The sequence below is a fragment of the Sphaeramia orbicularis genome, chromosome 7 (assembly GCF_902148855.1).
Source record: "Sphaeramia orbicularis chromosome 7, fSphaOr1.1, whole genome shotgun sequence".
In the NCBI taxonomy this organism is placed as follows: Eukaryota; Metazoa; Chordata; class Actinopteri; order Kurtiformes; family Apogonidae; genus Sphaeramia; species Sphaeramia orbicularis.
The window spans coordinates 41,249,742-41,269,049 of NC_043963.1; the positions used below are offsets into that span (position 1 = coordinate 41,249,742).

The 19,308-nt window shown below is 38.2% G+C and overlaps 1 protein-coding gene across 1 annotated transcript in view; it reads left to right on the top strand.

The window, feature by feature from the left end:
• The window catches only part of plxnb1a (plexin b1a), a 197,024-nt gene that overhangs the window by 91,705 nt on the left and 86,011 nt on the right, over nt 1-19,308 (top strand). Inside the window, exons 5-8 of the mRNA XM_030139228.1 lie at nt 4,730-4,912; nt 14,987-15,115; nt 18,400-18,500; nt 18,588-18,720. Coding sequence (XP_029995088.1) covers nt 4,730-4,912; nt 14,987-15,115; nt 18,400-18,500; nt 18,588-18,720 — 546 coding nt within the window. The remainder of the gene's footprint in view (nt 1-4,729; nt 4,913-14,986; nt 15,116-18,399; nt 18,501-18,587; nt 18,721-19,308) is intronic.

A 19,308-nucleotide genomic window follows, 5' to 3' on the forward strand; every position in this document is an offset into this window, starting at 1 on the left:
AGGCCCCTCACAAAGTGTGCAAGCAGTGTGTCGAAAGTTTATGGATGTGGACCAAAGGAACACGTGAAAAGTTGGCATTTGGTATCCCCATGGTTTAGCGAGAGCGAAAAGATCATTGCACAAACTGTTACTTTTGTTTAGTGAAAACATCAGGATTTAACAAGAAAAATAAAAGTAAAATAAAATATCCTAATCTACCGTCAGCTATAAGACCAATGCCTCATTCATCTGAAATTCCAGTGCCAGTTTTCGAACAACTACCTCTTCCCTAAGATCTGAGTGATGTTGAAGACCGCAGTGACAGCAATGATGCAGATTTTGAAATTCACGAGGATTCAGTTCGTAGGGGATTTGATCAGCACGAGTTGAATGATTTGGCACATGTTTTGGGCCTATCAAAAACAGCTTCAGAAAATTTTTATAAAACAAGCACATATCTGTTAAGTACAGTATTTTTCATATTTTAAAGAAAATGGGGATCCTATAGTTCAAAAACTTGACGTGATAGAGAAAAACTGAGATCAGTTTTGGATTCCGCACCCAAAAATTTGTTAAAAACGGCTGTCAGACCTAACTCAACAAAAATTGTGTTCCCCAGTGTAATCGATGTTGATTTCTGTGAAACTGATTTTTTCTGCTTTTTGCCCTTTTCATAAACTTTTTCACCTCAAGGCGTGGAAGAGGAATTTAGTGTCTCATTAGGACCCAAACTAAATCCAAATACATCATGAAATGCAGAAATATCTACATTATTTGCTTTCTCTTTCAGCATTAAAATACCACCTATGACTGAACTCACTATACTCTTCATTCCACGTAAAAACCCAGACTCACGTAGAATGTCTGAAGGTCTGTAAGATAACAGCAGTAATTACTTTTAACTGTGACTAGTAATAAGGTTATGTAAATGTGACCTGATTCCTATCCCCCATGTCCCCAGGTGACCCTAAGTTTGTCAGAACCATTTATAGTGGTATTTTTTAATGACACAGGCATCATGTATCATGTTGTCGATAACTGTCTTGCAGTAGATGATGTATTTCACTCACTACATTGTTAACCCATAAAGACCCAGTGTTACTTTTGTGGGACTTACCAAATAAATTTTTCTTTAGATTTCACCTTTTTGAAAGGACTTATCATCATTTGTTATAATATTATCCTCTGTATTTTGTGTTTTTTTCAATGAAAATCATGTATTTTCCTGTATTTAATTTACTGATCATGTAGATGTTCATAGAAACTTAGGTTAAAGTTGAAGGTTATTATATCAGAAACAGAGAAAACTGAAGAAAAAGTGATTTTTTTCGGCAAAGATATCAATAACTGAACATAAAAACAAGTGTCTCCATCCACTGTCATTGATCCAACTCCTTGGGTTTTACTGGTGAGTCAATGTTGTAGAACACAGGTGTCAAACATGCGGCCCAGGGGCCAAATCTGGCCCGCCAAAGGTTCCATTCCGGCCCACGGGATGAAAGTGCAAAAATTAACTTGAACAGTCAAGGTTGTCCAAATCCTTTTGGTTCAGGTTCCACACACAGACCAATGTGATCTCCAGTAAAAATAACAACACAATAAACCCATAAATAATGACAACAACAAATTTTCTTTGTGAAAAATTATGGGTAAAAAAATTAAGTGAAAAAAATAACATTACACTGTGAAAATATTTACATTTACAAAACTATTCTTTCACAATAAAATGCAAATAAATACATAAATAAAAACAAAGATGAACAACTGGAAATGTGCAACTTTAACAATATTCTGCCTGTTACTAAATGTTTTGTGCATTTATGGATCCACTGTGATCTGGAGTTGTGTTAATAATAAGAGATGTAGTATTGTAGATATTGTTAAAATTTTAGTTCCAAACTCCAAAATTTTCACAATATTCTGCCTGTTACCAAATGTTTATGTAACACTGTGTGTAAATGTACATGTATAAATAATAAGTCGAGGCATAATATTGTTAAAATTGCACTAATTTTTCAAATGAAATGTCTGTTTTTTCAGGTTATTCACATATTTTTTGTAAAATGTAAATATTTTCATAATTTAATTGTTTTTTTGTTTTTTTTTGTACTAGAACAAAATGAAAAACTTGGATTTGTCATTATTTATAGGTTATTAAGTCATTATTTTACTGGTCTGGCCCGCTTGAGATCAAATTGGGCTAAATATGGTCCCTGAACCAAAATGAGTTTAACACCCCTGTTGTAGAAGATGATGGTGTTTCCACAGTAACTACAGAGCCTCTGAACATCCAAATGGGTCATATCTGATGACCATGAAAAGATGACAAACTGTATTTTACACCAATTATTTACTCATATTGACAGGAGTAGTGGATCAGAAGTTATCAAATATTTTAGATCAGTAGATGGTTTTGGTCACCAGTTGCTGTTTGGGTCTTTATGGGTTAAACCAGTGACATTATGGGCTAAGTATTATGCGATAGTATCATATTGTGAGTTACTCTGTGATTCCCACCCCTACTCAGTTGCGTAACATATAATGCAGTCAGTGTTTATTTTAATTTGTGCTCTTGATGCAGCGTAAATATTTGCTTCATAGTACACTGTTACGATTTGTCCGCTACTGTCGTAAATGTACCTTTTTTTTATATAAGCCTCAGAGGTTTTCAGTGAAAGATAGAACAGAAGGAATTTAAAACCCAGTAACAAGCCATGCCTGGACTGAGACGATGAAGCCGAATAAGTTGAATAAATGAAGTGGTCTAGAGCAGCCGAGCCTTGTAATGAGGCCCTTGTTTAAGAGCCCACAGTTCCCAGATGCCCCAGGAGTAGCTTTGCCCAGCTGCAGCACCCCCCACCCCCATGGTGACCCCCTCTGCTGCCCTGCAGACACTCAGGCCCTGGCAGCCCTCAGAACCATTTAATGGGATCATTAGGGATCAATAAACCAAACTAACCCTGAATCAGCTGTGCTGCTGTGTAATGAGCTCTGACAAGAAAGCATAGGACTTCCTTTGAAAAATGACTGATGTAAGAGGACAGGGATGGGGGGGGGGGGGGGGGGCAGAAACAAGGGACTAAAGGACTGAGGCAATGACAGTGACAGGAAGAACTATGAAAAGGCTCCATGTAAAAAATGTAATTCTGAAGGAAAACAGACAGATGCTAGAGATATAGAATGAGCAAAGAGGAAGAGAAAGACAATTGCGATTTCTGTAGATGATCTCAAGTGAGCGATCGTGTTTGACAGACAAAGATATGTCAATCTTATTTCTCCTTCAGGGCCAATTATCTGGAGTCTGAACTTGGAGACTTAAGCAGAAAGCAGGATTTGGAGTGGTTGTTTTGTAAAACCAAACTAGGGAGTTGGCTGGCTCAGTTTGAGTCCACTTTAATCTACGGTACAATCCTCTTATGTTGAATTAAGAGGATTCAGTGGCTTTGAAGCAATAGCCGAAAGGAAAAAGACTCAGATGCAAACTTTGTTAATTTAAAACCTGAGGTGTTTGACTCCGGCCAAATCAATCAAAGCAAAATCATATTTGGAAGTTAAGAAGACAAAAATAAATCAGTGCGTTTGTTCACATGTTGGCAGTTAGAGTCTGCTGAGGCGACATCTGACCCGAGTCGCTGAACGTCATTTTATCCTGTTGTGAGGAAGACGGAGCCAAATTCAGTGACTAATTAAAAACCCAGTGGCTTTAAAGATATTTCATATGGAATCAAACATTTCAATTCACATAAAGAGGAAAGTGAATTATTCTTCTATTCTTTTACCAGTGGTTTGGTCCATATGTTGTGTGTTGTAAACTGGACATGTTCTTGAATCCACATGGTGGACTGGTCAACACCAGCGCCTCACAGTAGAAGGTCCAGGTTCTGATTCTCAGTTGCATTCTCACCCTGTGCTTTGGGGGTCTCAACCTTTGGTTTTCTGCACTTTTGTGTATGTTATGTTAGTTCTCCTGCCATAGACTTAGCCCAGATATTAGCATAGCATTATCATCGTTGTGGATCTTCCACCCCACAAAAAGTTAATTTCACAAACAGGAACAATAAAAAATGGACTTTATGTCACCTTTCAAGTGTTCATCTATTAAACTCTTAATGAGGCATTGTAGTTCATGGAAGGACATAAAGACCCACCCCCTTCAGGACTGGCCTTGCCACCCCCACAACTTTGCTGTTTTATCTTTTTACCTCTGCTAAGGAGGTTATGTTTTTGTCAGCGTTGGTTTGTCTGTCTGTCTGTTTGTCTGTCTGTCTGTGTGCAAGATAACTCAAAAAGTTATGGACGGATTTGGATGAAAATTTCAGGAAATGTTGATACTAGCACAAGGAACCAATTATTAAATTTTGGTGGTGATCGGGGGTGGGGGGGCTACTGATCTGCCTTGGCGGAAGTCTGCGCTCTACGAGTGCTTTTCTAGAAAAGATAGCGCAGACCTCTGCCAAGGCAGATCAGTGTGCCCCCCCAACCCCCCATCCCCGATCACCACCAAAATTTAATCATTCATTCCTTGTGCCAGTATCAACATTTCCTTAAATTTTCATCCAAATCCGTCCATAACTTTTTGAGTTATCTTGCACACGGACAGACAGACAGACAGACAAACATCGGGGTGGGGGGGGGACTGATCTGCCTTGGTGGAGGTCTGCACTCTCTGAGTGCTTCTAGTTTCTAAATGTCATCCATAAAGTTTGCTGAACTTGTGAATTAAAGTCTTTGTCTTGCTGATGTGCCGTAGAATACATTAAAGGCGTATCCATGCGGCTCTGACCACACCCCCAGTCCAATGGCGAGCCGGATACCACTGGAAGCCAAAGCTGCGTGGACCACCTCATCAGCCCGTCTCACCGCCGTGGCAGTCAGCGTCAAAGACGGACACAGCATCGCCTTCCTCGGAGACTCCAAAGGAACTCTGCACAAGGTACTTGACTGCATACAGTACTAGTACTGCTTCTACCAGTTGGATAATGTTCTTTTAATGGACATGTACACTGTAGAGATGGGGAGATATTATGGACGCCTCAACAGGAATAACAATTAGATCAACTGGGCAATTACCTGGTCATACAGTTACAATTTTATCATTCAGTACAGTCAACTATTAGCCAGTTACCCAAGCCCTTATGATTGATGCAGCTCCTTACCTGCTAACATCCACCAAGTTACCAACGTTAGGGTTAAGGTTAGCATTAGGTTTCTGTTTGAGCAACGTGCTAAACATAGACATTCACATCTACCCTGTTAATGAAGTCTAAGGCCCTGTCCATACAAAGACGGCTTCGGTCATATCTGCAAAGGTTTTGTATCGGACAGGCCTTTCATCCACACGAAATCGTCATTTTCAGTCACTGACACTGCAACTTTTTGAGCCCAGGTCCCAGAGTGGATAAATTTGAAAACACCGGCTCGGCTCGACTCGACTCAGGTACCAGGTCCTATTCCTGGAGACTGTTTTCATTACGGGATTCTACAGACTTTACAGTACCTGGATGTCATAGCAATGTGACACGTTACTTCCATGTCGTCTGCTCAGAGAGTTGCTGATAAACTCGCTCATTGTGTGTTGTCTCGTCAAGCTCACGCTGAACTTTTTTGTCTGAACCTCCTCGACAAACCATGGTGTAGTTTTGCGGGCTGTCATCATGTGGATGAACCTACTGCTATATTTACTGTAAACTTCCGCATCTGTTTTTTGTAGAACAGCGGGTCACAGAGACAACTCTCTGACCAATCAGTGGTCTGCAGTGTTTACACGTCACGTTTTAGTATCTGGTCCCCAGTCCTGAAACCTCGGCGGAGGTGATACCAAAAAACTAGTACTGGGTACCAGATTCCAGGTCCTTTTTCGTAATAGAAATGCAAAAAGGCAGAGTCAAGTTGAGTCGAATTGAGCCGATACCATGTAGTGGAAGCGCGGCATTAAACGATGACATGTCATAGCTCCACCTCTCTAACCTTTCACCCGAAAGCAAGACACCACTTCACAACAACAATAACAACAATGGTGGACTACAGAGTCATGTTCGTGCTACAACAGCTACTGAGCTTATTGGAAATATTGAATCAAAATCTTCGGTTACTCTTTCATTACAATGAGCGACAAACAACCATAGCTAACAATATTCACTACATGCTCTTGGATCTACCGCAGAGAAGGACACCCAGAAGGAAATACTGGATCAAACCTGGTAGAACTGAGCAAGCCTTATGCGCATTCTCCATGTCTTCTCCATTTTTTTCTAGAGCATTACAATGCCACATACAGGCCTGGCATTTGTACTACATCGTTTTCAGCCATTTTCAGTGAACGCAGATATTTCCTGAAACGACTCCGTGTTTATGGAGCAATTTTTTGAAAACGACAAAGAAAAAGATCGGATAGGAAAAGGTGCGATTTCATGTGGACATGGACTAATACAGTGTTTCTCAAAGTGGTTGTTGTTTTTTTTTTTCAGGTTAGAACATGCAGCAGGTGGAAGTAATGTTTTAGCGTTGGAGTACCCTGGACTCATTTTAGGGATGCACAGCAAACAAATCTATTGCCATGGTGATCTGTCACTATAGACAAAGAGTTTAGGTTTGGAGAATGGACAAGGATTGGAGTGGAAAAGAAAAATGCAATGTTTCTGTTTTTGCACAGTTTGTACAGTTCACACTTTAATGTTCTGAGATGTGCAATGCAAACCGGCTCATTGCAGACAGTGATACTGTTCAAATGTTCCTCTTTGTTATCAAAATGTGTTTGTTGCTCTAAAAAAAAGTAACTTTATTGTCATAGTTGTAAGGTAATTGTGCATTTCCTATTTTTATTTGGAAAAATATTGTCTCAGGGAGCAGTCTTGTTGAGCTTATTTGTATTATTCAAGCAAAAATCTAAATTATTTTTAATTTGAACAACAAATTATTCAAGGAAAAGCAAAAAGTATTGTTACAGTATTGATGTTTCTTTCAATAAAAGTTATAATTACACTAGAGCCCGACCGATATGGGATTTTTGGGGCCGATGCCAATACCGATATTGGGGGCTAAAAAAAGCCGATATCAAATATATCGGCCGATATCCGATACTGGCCGATAACTGATATATTGGCTGATCGATATATGAAATAAGAACATTGATCTACACAGGATATAATAATCTTGGCCTCATGGCACTACAACTGCCCATGTGGACTAAGGACTAAACTGAGCATGTGCAGAGTGAATTAGGTGAGTCCTAAGTTGTTCCTGATTGGAGCAATTGCAAGAGTTACAACTGACACTTGTTCCAACTGTCCCCAGTCTCCTCTATACTGTTAACACCCAGGCCTGCTGGCAGAATGAAACTGAGGTAGACAGGAAGTGCACGGACATCGGTTTGTGTGGGGGGGTGAATACTTCATAAGACGGGGGGGGGGGGGCGTGATTGTGTGTGTGGGGATGATAGCGTCATTGTCCGAGCAGGAGTGAAAGTGAAACTAACTCGCTTTAAAGTTCCTTTTATTCTCCGGGCAGCACACACACACACACACACACACAGGAGCAGCTAGCGACAGAATCTCCACGCAGCAAAAAAAGTTAATATATCAGCTACATATTGGCCGATGTTGATTAATTGGTGATACGCTGATTAATCAGTCGGGCTCTAAATTGCACCACTGTTACAATGTTGTTGGGGTTGAGGGGGGCCTGGAGATTTTTTGTCCTCTAAAGGGAGCCCCCACAGAAAAAGATCGAGAACCTTTGGCCTAATACATGTACTTTTCTCTTACACTTACACTTAGCTTAGGGTTAGAAAAGCCTATTACAATTATTTCAACCCTACACTTGCATTATCTGAATCTTTTTTGAAAAGTGTGTATATTAAAGGAGAAAACAACTAAAGAAACTTTTTTAAATCAAAGTTTCTGAACACACTTTCATTGCTATGTGACGAGAGGCTGGTAGATTCCTGTCATTCCGAGATTCACCTCCTTCCAACATAAACAGGCCAGAAAACCACTGCAACCACGTCTAGTACATGAGCTTTTTGTCCTGTGGACTGAACAGTGGAATTGCTGGAGAGTAGAACTTAGGGCATTTTTTGAGCTAATGCCTTAAAACAGGGATGAAATGTCAAGGATGTTGTTTATCTGGGAGACTGAAGTAGGTTCAACATCCTCAGGTCAACATGGACATAAATACCATAGATACATGTAGGAATCTGGATAAGAGGATTGGACACAGAACTCTGCACTGAGGAATTTGTAGAACAGGTCATTGTGTAGATGGATTGTTCTGCAGTATATGTGCGTGTGTAACATATGTGTGGTTGGGGGGGGGGGGGCATCATGTCAGACATACTACTCTTATGTAGCAGATCAAAGCCGAACGCCGAACTAAGCCATTGTAACAGGATTATTGTATCACAGCAGGACAAATTCCACAGCTTCCAGATACACGACTGTGGGACTGTGACGTTCCTTCATTGGGTTTGGTTCAGTTTAAGGCTGAAACATGCGTGAAATGAATGGAAGTCACTGCCCTAACATCCTTATTAAACCAATATGTGCCCACAGAGGTGGAAGAGGAGGAACCATGTACAAATACTCTGTCGCCATACTGTAGTACATTTCACATACCTGGACTTTACTTGAGTACTGTATTTCCTCAAAAAAAAACCCAAAGAAAACAAACAATTAATTAATTAAAAATACATGCATACATACATACATACATGCATACATACACACACATACATACACACGTACATACATACATACACACATACATACACACGTACATACATGCATACATACACACACGTACATACATACATACACACATACATACACACGTACATACATACATACACACATACATACACACGTACATACATACATACATACATACATACATACATACACACGTACATACATGCATACATACACACATGTACATACATACATACACACATACATACACACGTACATACATACATACACACATACATACACACGTACATACATACATACATACACACATACATACACACGTACATACATGCATACATACACACACGTACATACATACATACACACATACATACACACGTACATACATACATACACACATACATACACACGTACATACATACATACATACATACATACATACATATACACATACATACATGCATACATACACACGTACATACATACATACATACATACATACATACATACATACATACATACATACATATACACATACATATACACATACATACATACATACATACATACACACGTACATACATACATACATACATACATACATACATACATACACACATACATACATACATACATACACATACATACATACATACATACATACATATACACATACATACATACATACATACACACACACACATATACATATATATATACATACATACATACACACATACATACATACATACACACATACAGTACATGCATACACATACATACACACACACGCATAGATACATTGATACATACACGCATACATACATAAATACATGCACACACATAGATACATACATACATACATACACACACATACATACATACATACATACATACGTACATTCATACATACATACATACGTACGTACATTCATACATACATACATACATACATACATACATACATACATACATATACACATACATACATACATGCATACATACACACGTACATACATACATACATACATACACACATACATACATACATACATACATATACACATACATACATACATATACACACACACATACACACGTACATACATACATACATACACACATACATACATACATACATACACACATACATACATACATGCATGCATGCATGCATGCATACATACATACATACATACATACATACATATACACATACACACGTACATACATACATACATACATACATACATACATACACACACATACATACATACATACATACATACATACATATACACATACATACATACATACACACACACACACATATACATATATATATACATACATACATACACACATACATACATACATACATACACACATACAGTACATGCATACACATACATACACACACACGCATAGATACATTGATACATACACGCATACATACATAAATACATGCACACACATAGATACATACATACACACACATACATACATACATACATACATACATACATACATACGTACATTCATACATACATACATACGTACGTACATTCATACATACATACATACATACATACATACATACATACATACATACATACGTACATACATACATACGTACATACATACATACATACATACATACGTACATACATACGTACATACATACGTACATACATACGTACATACATACGTACATATATACATACATACATACATACATACATACATACATAAATTCTTCATGACCAAATAAAACAAAGCTCTCAATTAAAACTGGGTCTAAAATCATATCAGTAAACCTCTGATGTCAGTCCTAGAATATGCTGCCAGATAATTTATTATTATCAACAATATAATCCAGTTTCTTTTAAAAATTCTACATCATTCTCCTGAAACATTATGTCTGTTTTCAGTCATTGCAGGTGTGTGTCTTACCTTTTCAGTGATAGTGGCATTTGTAGAACCTCAAAACATAACAGGAAATGTACTAACAGACTACTGGCTGCACCTGACTATAAGCCGTACCCACCCTGTCTCCAGTGTCCCACCATCGATTCATTGATGCCAAGCTAATGTGCAGCAGCTCTATTTCCTTCTTCGACAGCTGGATCGATTGTTAGCCCGGAAAACATAAATTAGCCGCATCATTTTTGAGCCGCAGGTTCACAGCTTGTGAAAAAAAGTAGCGGCTTATAGACCGGAAATTACAGTACACAGTTTTATTGTCAAGCAACAAATGATTTGTGTTAAACAGAAACGCGAGAAGGCTTTTACTTGGCAACGTGTAAGGAAGTGTTGCCTTTGTAGAAAAAATACTTTTAATACAGAGCAGATGAAACCAAAGCTTCACACTAAATGCAACCATTTCTACTCATTAAATAGGAAATTAGAGGAAGAGACATTCCTGTCATTAATCCTCATTCGCAGCCACTATTTCAACAAATACAGTATAACTTTTATTCCATATGTTTTACTACACATATCTTTATATACATACTTCATACTACATGTGCTAGTTTTAATCATGTGTATTTTACACAGTTTTCCTTCATCATAACATGTGTATTGTGTCTTTATTGTTTTATGCATATTTATGGTTTTTGACTAAACTGTTTTCTATCTTATAATTTAATCATGTTTTTAGACATAAAGCACTTTGGTCTTCTTCATGTTGTTGTAAAGTGCTATATAAGTAAACTTTGGTTGATTGATTGATTGAATATAAAAAACAAACATCATCAAAGATATAACAACATAAAAACACCTACTCTTGTGGTTTAGTTTATTTTCTTCGTTATTGTGATTTATGCGTGAAAGCATCAAACGAGCATAGAGAAAATGTCTGCAATTTAAGTTTTTATTCGACATGACATAAATGACAAAACACATGAAACAGGACCAAACAAAACAACACAAAAACTAAATCACAAAGCAACAACAAGACACTGAATCAGATCACACACCAGAGAGGTTAACCCATAAAGACCCAGTGCTACTTTTGTGGCAGTTCCCAAATAAATTTTCTTTCAATTTAACCTTTCTTAAGTGTTTTGTTGCCATTTATTAGAATATTATCCTTTGTATTTTGCATTTTTTCTGGGAAAATCAGGTATTTTCCTGTTTTTAATCGACTGATCATGGAAATAAAAAAATAACTCAGATTAAAGTGGAAGATTTTTTTTAAAAAAAGTGACTTTTTCAGTAAAATATATCATTAACTTAACATAAAAACATGTTTCCATCCACTGTCATTGATCCAACTCCATGGGTTTTACTGGTGAATCAGTGTTGTAGAAGATGACGGTGTTTCCATGTTCACTACGGAGCCTCTGAACATCCATCTGATGACCATGAAAAGATGACAAACTGTATTTACATCAGTTATTTACATGTATTGATGGAATTAGTGGATGAACAGGTATTAAACATTTTAGATCAGTAGATGGTTTTGGTCGCTGGTGGTGGTTTCAGTCTTTTTGGGTTAATGTTTATGACCTCAAATACAATTTATTTCTGATTGTATTTGATATTAGATGGGTTTATCTGAACATATATGTTGTTAGCCTTGCATAGAAAATGGCTTCTACGAATGTAATTCAACTAGATTCTTTTATCACCCCACCCCCCGAAGAGGAGGCAAGGGGTTTTGTTTTTGGCTCAATTTGTTTGTTTGTTTGTTAACACTCTAGCAGCAAAACTATTGCTTCAATTCATGCCAGTGACCCCGAATAGATCTGATTACATTTTGGGAAAAGTAGGTCAAAGTTCAAATTTTTTATGAATTTTTACCTCCGCCAAGGAGGTTATGTTTTTGTCAGCGTTGGTTTGTCTGTTTGACTGTGTGCAAGATAATTCAAAAAGTTATGGACAGATTTGGATGAAAATTTCAGGAAATGTTGATACTGGCACAAGGAACAAATGATTAAATTTTGGTGGCGATGGGGGGTGGGGGGGAGCCACTGATCTGCCTTGGCGGAGGTCTGCGCTCTACAAGTCCTCTTCTAGAAAAGACAGCGCAGACTCTGCCAAGGCAGATCAGTGCCCCCACCCACCCCCACCCCCACCAAAATTTAATCATTTGTTCCTTGTGCCAGTATCAACATTTCCTGAAATTTTCATCCAAATCTGGGGCACTGATCTGCCTTGGTGGAGGTCTGCGCTCTCCGAGTGCTTCTAGTTAAAATATTTTTTCCCTCATTTATTTATAATGGGTGAAATTTCAAATGTCTGTAGCAGCAAAACTGTTGGTTGAATTCATACCAAATTAGGTTTATAGATTGCCAGTGACCCAGAATAGATACCATTACATTTTGGGAAGAGTAGGTTAAAGTTTCAATTTGTATGAATTTTTTAAATCTTTTTTTTTTCCCCATTTACTTACACTGGTCAACAACAAATTTATTGTTTGAGTTTTTTGAGCTGATTTAGGATAATTTTGGTGTGCTGAATCCAAAAATCACATTAATTTTGCTCAATCAGGTCAACTTTCTGAACTATGCTACATATTGGCTTTTTAACATTGTTGCTTACATTTATGGGCATTTTCACATCATATGATACAAAACTCTTTCATATTTCTTGCAATAAACGAGTTCTGAAGATTTTACTTTGCCAATTTATGATTATTTTTTTTTAATATTACAGGTGAATGAAATGGCTTCGACTAGAAGATCTTGCAAAAATAAGCCTGATGTATTCTGCTACATCTGCAGTGAATACACCATTGTACCTAACAGGAATCCTGTTAGAAAATGATTTTTTTTCTCTTAAAACCTATTTTGGGTGAGAACTATATAAAAAAATCAACTGATAAAGTCACAAAAATGTAATCAATTTTGTGAGAAGATCAAATTTTTCAAAATCAAATTAGCAAAAAAACCTGACCTGATTGAGAAAAACAGATGTCATTTTTGGATTTAGTGGTGCAAAATGGTCCTAATTCAGTTGAAAAAACCTAGACAACTTGCAAAAAACATTTTTTTGTAACCCAGTGTTATATTTCAAATGCCTAAAAAACATCAATTTTGTTTCACTTTATTTCAAACTTGGCACATATATAGAGGCAATTGATATGCTGACATCACCACACGCATAGACATGAGGACATCAGCTGGATCCATGCCCAAAACTAGAGAAGCACTCGGAGAGCGCAGACCTCCGCCAAGCGCAAAATTCCCCACATAATCGGTGATACAAATCCTACATTTATTTTTTAAAATAAAATCCGCCTTCTGGATCAGATCCAGATCAGCCTTTGAAATATGATAGAGGACCCCATTGTCAATTCCTGAGTTAAATTTCATGAGTTTTGGTCAATAATTAAGCGAGATATTGGGAAACGAATATTTTGGCCCCATTTACCACAATGTTAACGAAAATTTCAAAGTGATCCAGAATCCAGGATTTCTTCCGGATCACCCCCAAAAGTTAATCATTTCTTCCTTATCCCATTTCCAAAAAACCCTGAAAATTTCATCAAAATCTGTCCATAACTTTTTGAGTTATGTTGCACACTAACGGACAGACAAACAGACAGACAAACAAACCCTGGCAAAAACATAACCTCCTTGGCGGAGGTAAAAAAGCTACAATACATGCAAGGGGTGGGGTTTGTTGTGCCTGGCACCACTTGTTTCATTTAAGTCCATTTCACATCCTGTCATTTTTCACTTTGGCTGCAGTAAAGAAGTTAATTTACAGAAAGTACAAGTACAAGCCTCTGTACTACTTTGTCTATTTTTGTATTTTTTCTGACAGTACCTCAGTCCTGCTTGTCGCACAGATTTTATATTCTTCATGTTATCGTTTCAGTTTATGTAAGAAGTCTGTAAAATACGAGTACTAATTGTGTCTAAGTTACCCAGCGTTGTTTCTGTGCCATTATGAGTTGAGTGCATCCTCTTAATGGGACGAATGATCCTACGTTTTGTTCACAGTGATGTAGTGAGCGCTTCATGGAAAGAGGCATGAAAACCTCTTCTAATCTCATTAACATGAGGTAACATGAGAGTTTGAAGGCCTGGGAAATCACTTCAGCCAGAGGTGTCTTCCTGTCCTTCATATTAGATTTTGCTGTGTGGTAATCACATTCATGGCCACTTCGGCTGCGATCCTGCACAAGTGTGATTTGATTTGTGTCGGGCTTGTAAGCTGAAGAAGACTTTTTTCATGTTATTTCCTATTTTTCAGCTCTTGGTAGTATAAGAAATAGAATACTTTTGTCAAAATAAATCCATTGGTATCAGTTTCTTATTTCCCATCCTTGTTCTGGTTTGTTTCCTTAGGTCTATCTGGGCCAAGATGGTGAGGTGGAGGTGTACGCCAACACGACCATCCAGCCCAGTTCACCCATTAACAGCGACCTTCTGTTGGACCACAACGGAGCACACGTCTACGTCATGACCAAAACCTCTGTAAGTGGAAGAAAATTAAGAGACGCTTTTTTTGCCATCCAATCCTTGACAGTTTTAACGTCTTTCATACGCTCTATCGTGAGCAGATGCATAAACACTGGCCCAGATGTCTCCATACACGACACTCAACGTGGCTGGTCATTCATCGTCAGACAATTTATCGTTTGTCAAGAGTTTTTCAAGGCTTTGCCACTTCCTCAAGCTGTGTCTAAGAGGTTCAAAGAATAAGAGGCGAAAAGCATAAAAGAAAACAGAGAGGCCAGCTGGCTGTAGAGGTCAAAGGTCATGAGACCCGCTGTGATTCCTACAACAGTCAGCAGGAGGTTTAAGGTCAGACACAACAATAGTATTGATCAGAACAAGTGGCCTGCATTGTGTAGGCACACTCCCTACAGAGTGTCTGTGTGGGAAGCTGTGGATGCTGATAAATGCTGATGGTCTTTACTCTGAATGGACTCAACAACACCTTCATCTGAATGTACAGCTGCAGCCTCACACCTCATTAAACAGCCACAGTACTCTAAGAAGCGCCGTATTTTATATAATACAAATACACGGGTGAACACATAAAAGTGAAGCTCATTTTGGAGGTGTATTTATTTGAATTAATTATAGATTATATATATTTTCTGGACAAACTACTCCTTTTATGGTCCTGAATAAGCTTTAACACTAAACTATCTAACTGAAGCTCACCAGAACTCATGGTTTACATGTCAGTCTAGCTAAACATCTGTGAGCTAAAGCATTGGCTAATTAAAAAAGTGAATGTATAGTTTGGTGTTTTTAAGTCGGGTGCTTCTATGAAACTATATATATTTGCTATATTTTGGTGTCTAGCACTTTCCCAGGTTTTTAGACCAATTTAGACATACACTATATTGCCAAAAGTATTCTCTCATCCATCCAAATAATCAGAATCAGGTGTTCCAATCACTTCCATGGCCACAGGTGTATAAAATCAAGCACCTAGACATGCAGACCGCTTTTACAAACATTTGTGACAGAATGGGTCGCCCTCAGGAGCTCAGTGAATTCCAGCGTGGAACTGTGATAGGATGCCACCTGTGCAACAAATCCAGTCGTGAAATTTCCTCGCTCCTAAATATGTATTATAAGAAAGTGGAAGTGTTTGGAAACGACAGCAACTCAGCCACGAAGTGGTAGGCTACGTAAACTGACGGAGCTGGGTCAGCGGATGCTGAGGCGCATAGTGCAAAGAGGTCGCCAACTTTCTGCAGAGTCAGTCGCTACAGACCTCCAAACTTCATGTGACCTTCAGATTAGCTCCAGAACAGTGCGCAGAGAGCTTCATGGAATGGGTTTCCATGGCCTAGCAGCTGCATCCAAGCCATACATCACCAAGTGCAATGCAAAGCGCCGGATGCAGTGGTGTAAAGCACGCCGCCACTGGACTCTAGAGCAGTGGAGGCACCTTCTCTGGAGTGACCAATCATGCTTCTCCATCTGGCAATCTGATGGACGGGTCTGGGTTTGGCGGTCACCAGGAGAACGATACTTGTCGGACCGCATTGTGCCAAGTGTAAAGTTTGGTGGAGGGGGGATTATGGTGTGGGGTTGTTTTTCAGGAGCTGGGCTTGGCCCCTTAGTTCCAGTGAAAGGAACTGGGAATGCTTCAGCATACCAAGACATTTTGGACAATTCCATGCTCCCAACTTTGTGGGAACAGTTTGGAGCTGGCCCCTTCCTCTTCCAACATGACTGTGCACCAGTGCACAAAGCAAGGTCCATAAAGACATGGATGACAGAGTCTGGTGTGGATGAACTGGACTGGCCTGCACAGAGTCCTGACCTCAACCCCATAGAACACCTTTGGGATGAATTAGAGCGCAGACTGAGAGCCAGGCCTTCTGTCCAACATCAGTGTGTGATTTCACAAATGCGCTTCTGCAAGAATGGCCCAAAATTCCCATGAACACACTCCTAAACCTTGTGGACAGCCTTCCCAGAAGAGTTGAAGCTGTTATAGCTGCAAAGGGTGGACCCACGTCATATTGAACCCCATAGACTAGGAATGGGATGGCACTGAAATTCATATGCGAGTCAAGGCAGGTGAGCAAATACTTTTGGCAATATAGTGTATATCCCCCAGGATAGGTACCTAATGATGACCTCAGATAAATGCAAAAAAAATTATACCCTTGCTCTGAGCCATCCCAAAATGAATGAATTTTTAATCAAATATTGGGGCCAAAAATAGGACCAAAATTGGGACAGGTAAAGCTACCTAAGTGTGAGTACATTTGATCTGGAAAACATGGCTGTAAATGGTCATATATATCAATCCAATCCAACTTTATTTGTAAAGCACTTTAAAACAACCACAGTGGACAAAAGTGTTGTACAGAAAATAGATCAAACCATATATATATATATATATATATATATATATATATATATATATATATATATAGTTTTTTCTTTTTTTTTCTACCTCCCTTTTTCTCTGCACTTGCTTGTTGTGTTTTTTTGCTGTTAACTGTGAAATTTCCCCTGGTGGGATAAATAAAGTCTTATCATAGCTTATCTTATCTTAGTTGATCTTATCTCATTTTCTTTATTATCTTTACTATTTAACATATTTTCAAAGTTCATAGTTCAGTTGGCACAACTACTTTATTTTTATAATCTGACATGTCACAATAAACATTAGAATGATTTTTCTTTCCATTTGTCTAAAATTGTGGATACTAGACTGTTTTTTTATTATTATTATTAGTGATACAGTTAATGAGACATAGTAACAAGAAAAAAACAACAAAAAATGACAACAAATAACCAAAGACAAATCAAGCACATAAACAAACAAAACATAATGACAAACAACAATGACAACATCATATTACAGTGAAAAAGATAAGAAATGTAAAGAGCAACTAAACAATATAGATTGATTGGGGGTGATAGGGAAAAGGGAAGGGGGAGTGAATGAAAGTGAGATGGGGGCAGGGGTGAGAGGGCAAATAATTATTATAATAATGATAATGATAATAACAAATTTTTTTTTTTTTTTGGGTCAGATTTTCTTTATTTTACATTCTCAGAGATGTACAGATGCTCAGATACCCCCTTTTTTAATATATATATTTGTTGGAAATAGTACAGCCAAGGTAAACTACAGTGAACAACCATAAACATTCTGTCAAAATTCCATCTTCATTCCTTTTTGAAATAAGCGTAACAGAAGGTCCACAACTAAACTCTTTATCTGCGCACCGTTTGGATGTAGTTGTAACTGGTTGTGTGTTATTTGTGTTTCTAAGGTGGAGAAGCGCCCCGTGGCCGAATGCGGAGTCCACATGGACTGCCAGTCCTGTTTGTCTGATAAAGACCCCTACTGTGGCTGGTGTGTCCTGGAGGGGAGGTGGGTCACTGGGACCACATGCCAGTACTTTTACTCATGCTGTCTCTCCTGGGTTGATCTGAGTAAAAGTGTCCTGTGGTGTTTCAGGTGTGGCCAGCGATGGGAGTGTCAGCGAGGGTCTGTGCAGGGTCACTGGTTGTGGAGTTTTAACCAGACGCAGCAGTGCCTCAGTATTCAACACCTCAGTCTGTACAACATCAGCCGTGGACAGGAAACCCACGTAATACAGGGGGAGTGGGGGCTTATTCAAAGTAACCTGTAACAATGCACTATGTTCCTATTATTATTATTATTATTATTATTATTATTATTATTATTATTATTATTATTATTATTATTATTATTATTATCGTATATAGATAGATACTCCAATACAGTTGCTGTACACTGCAAAAATCAAAATCTTACCAAGTGTATTTTTCTCATTTCTCGTCAAAACATCTCATCACACTTAAAATAAGACATAACCACCTAAACAGTAACTTTTCAGTGAGATATAAGAACTTATTTTTAGACAACAGATCTTGAAAATCTTATCACAAGAAATCTTACCAATCTTTCACTTGTTCCATTGGCAGATTTTTTTGCTGAATTCAAGATTTTTTTGCTTAATTCAAGCAACAAAATCTGCCACTGGTGACGTATACAATTAGATACATGTAAGACACGTATAATTCACCATGGGGGAGGGATTCGTTCACCAGAGGCCTTTTCAGTGACACTACAAGAGTGTCATTAATGAGGAAGGAGCAAGAACTTTGCCAATTTTGAAAAGGAATTACCAATTTGTTAGACAGGTTTGTGTTAT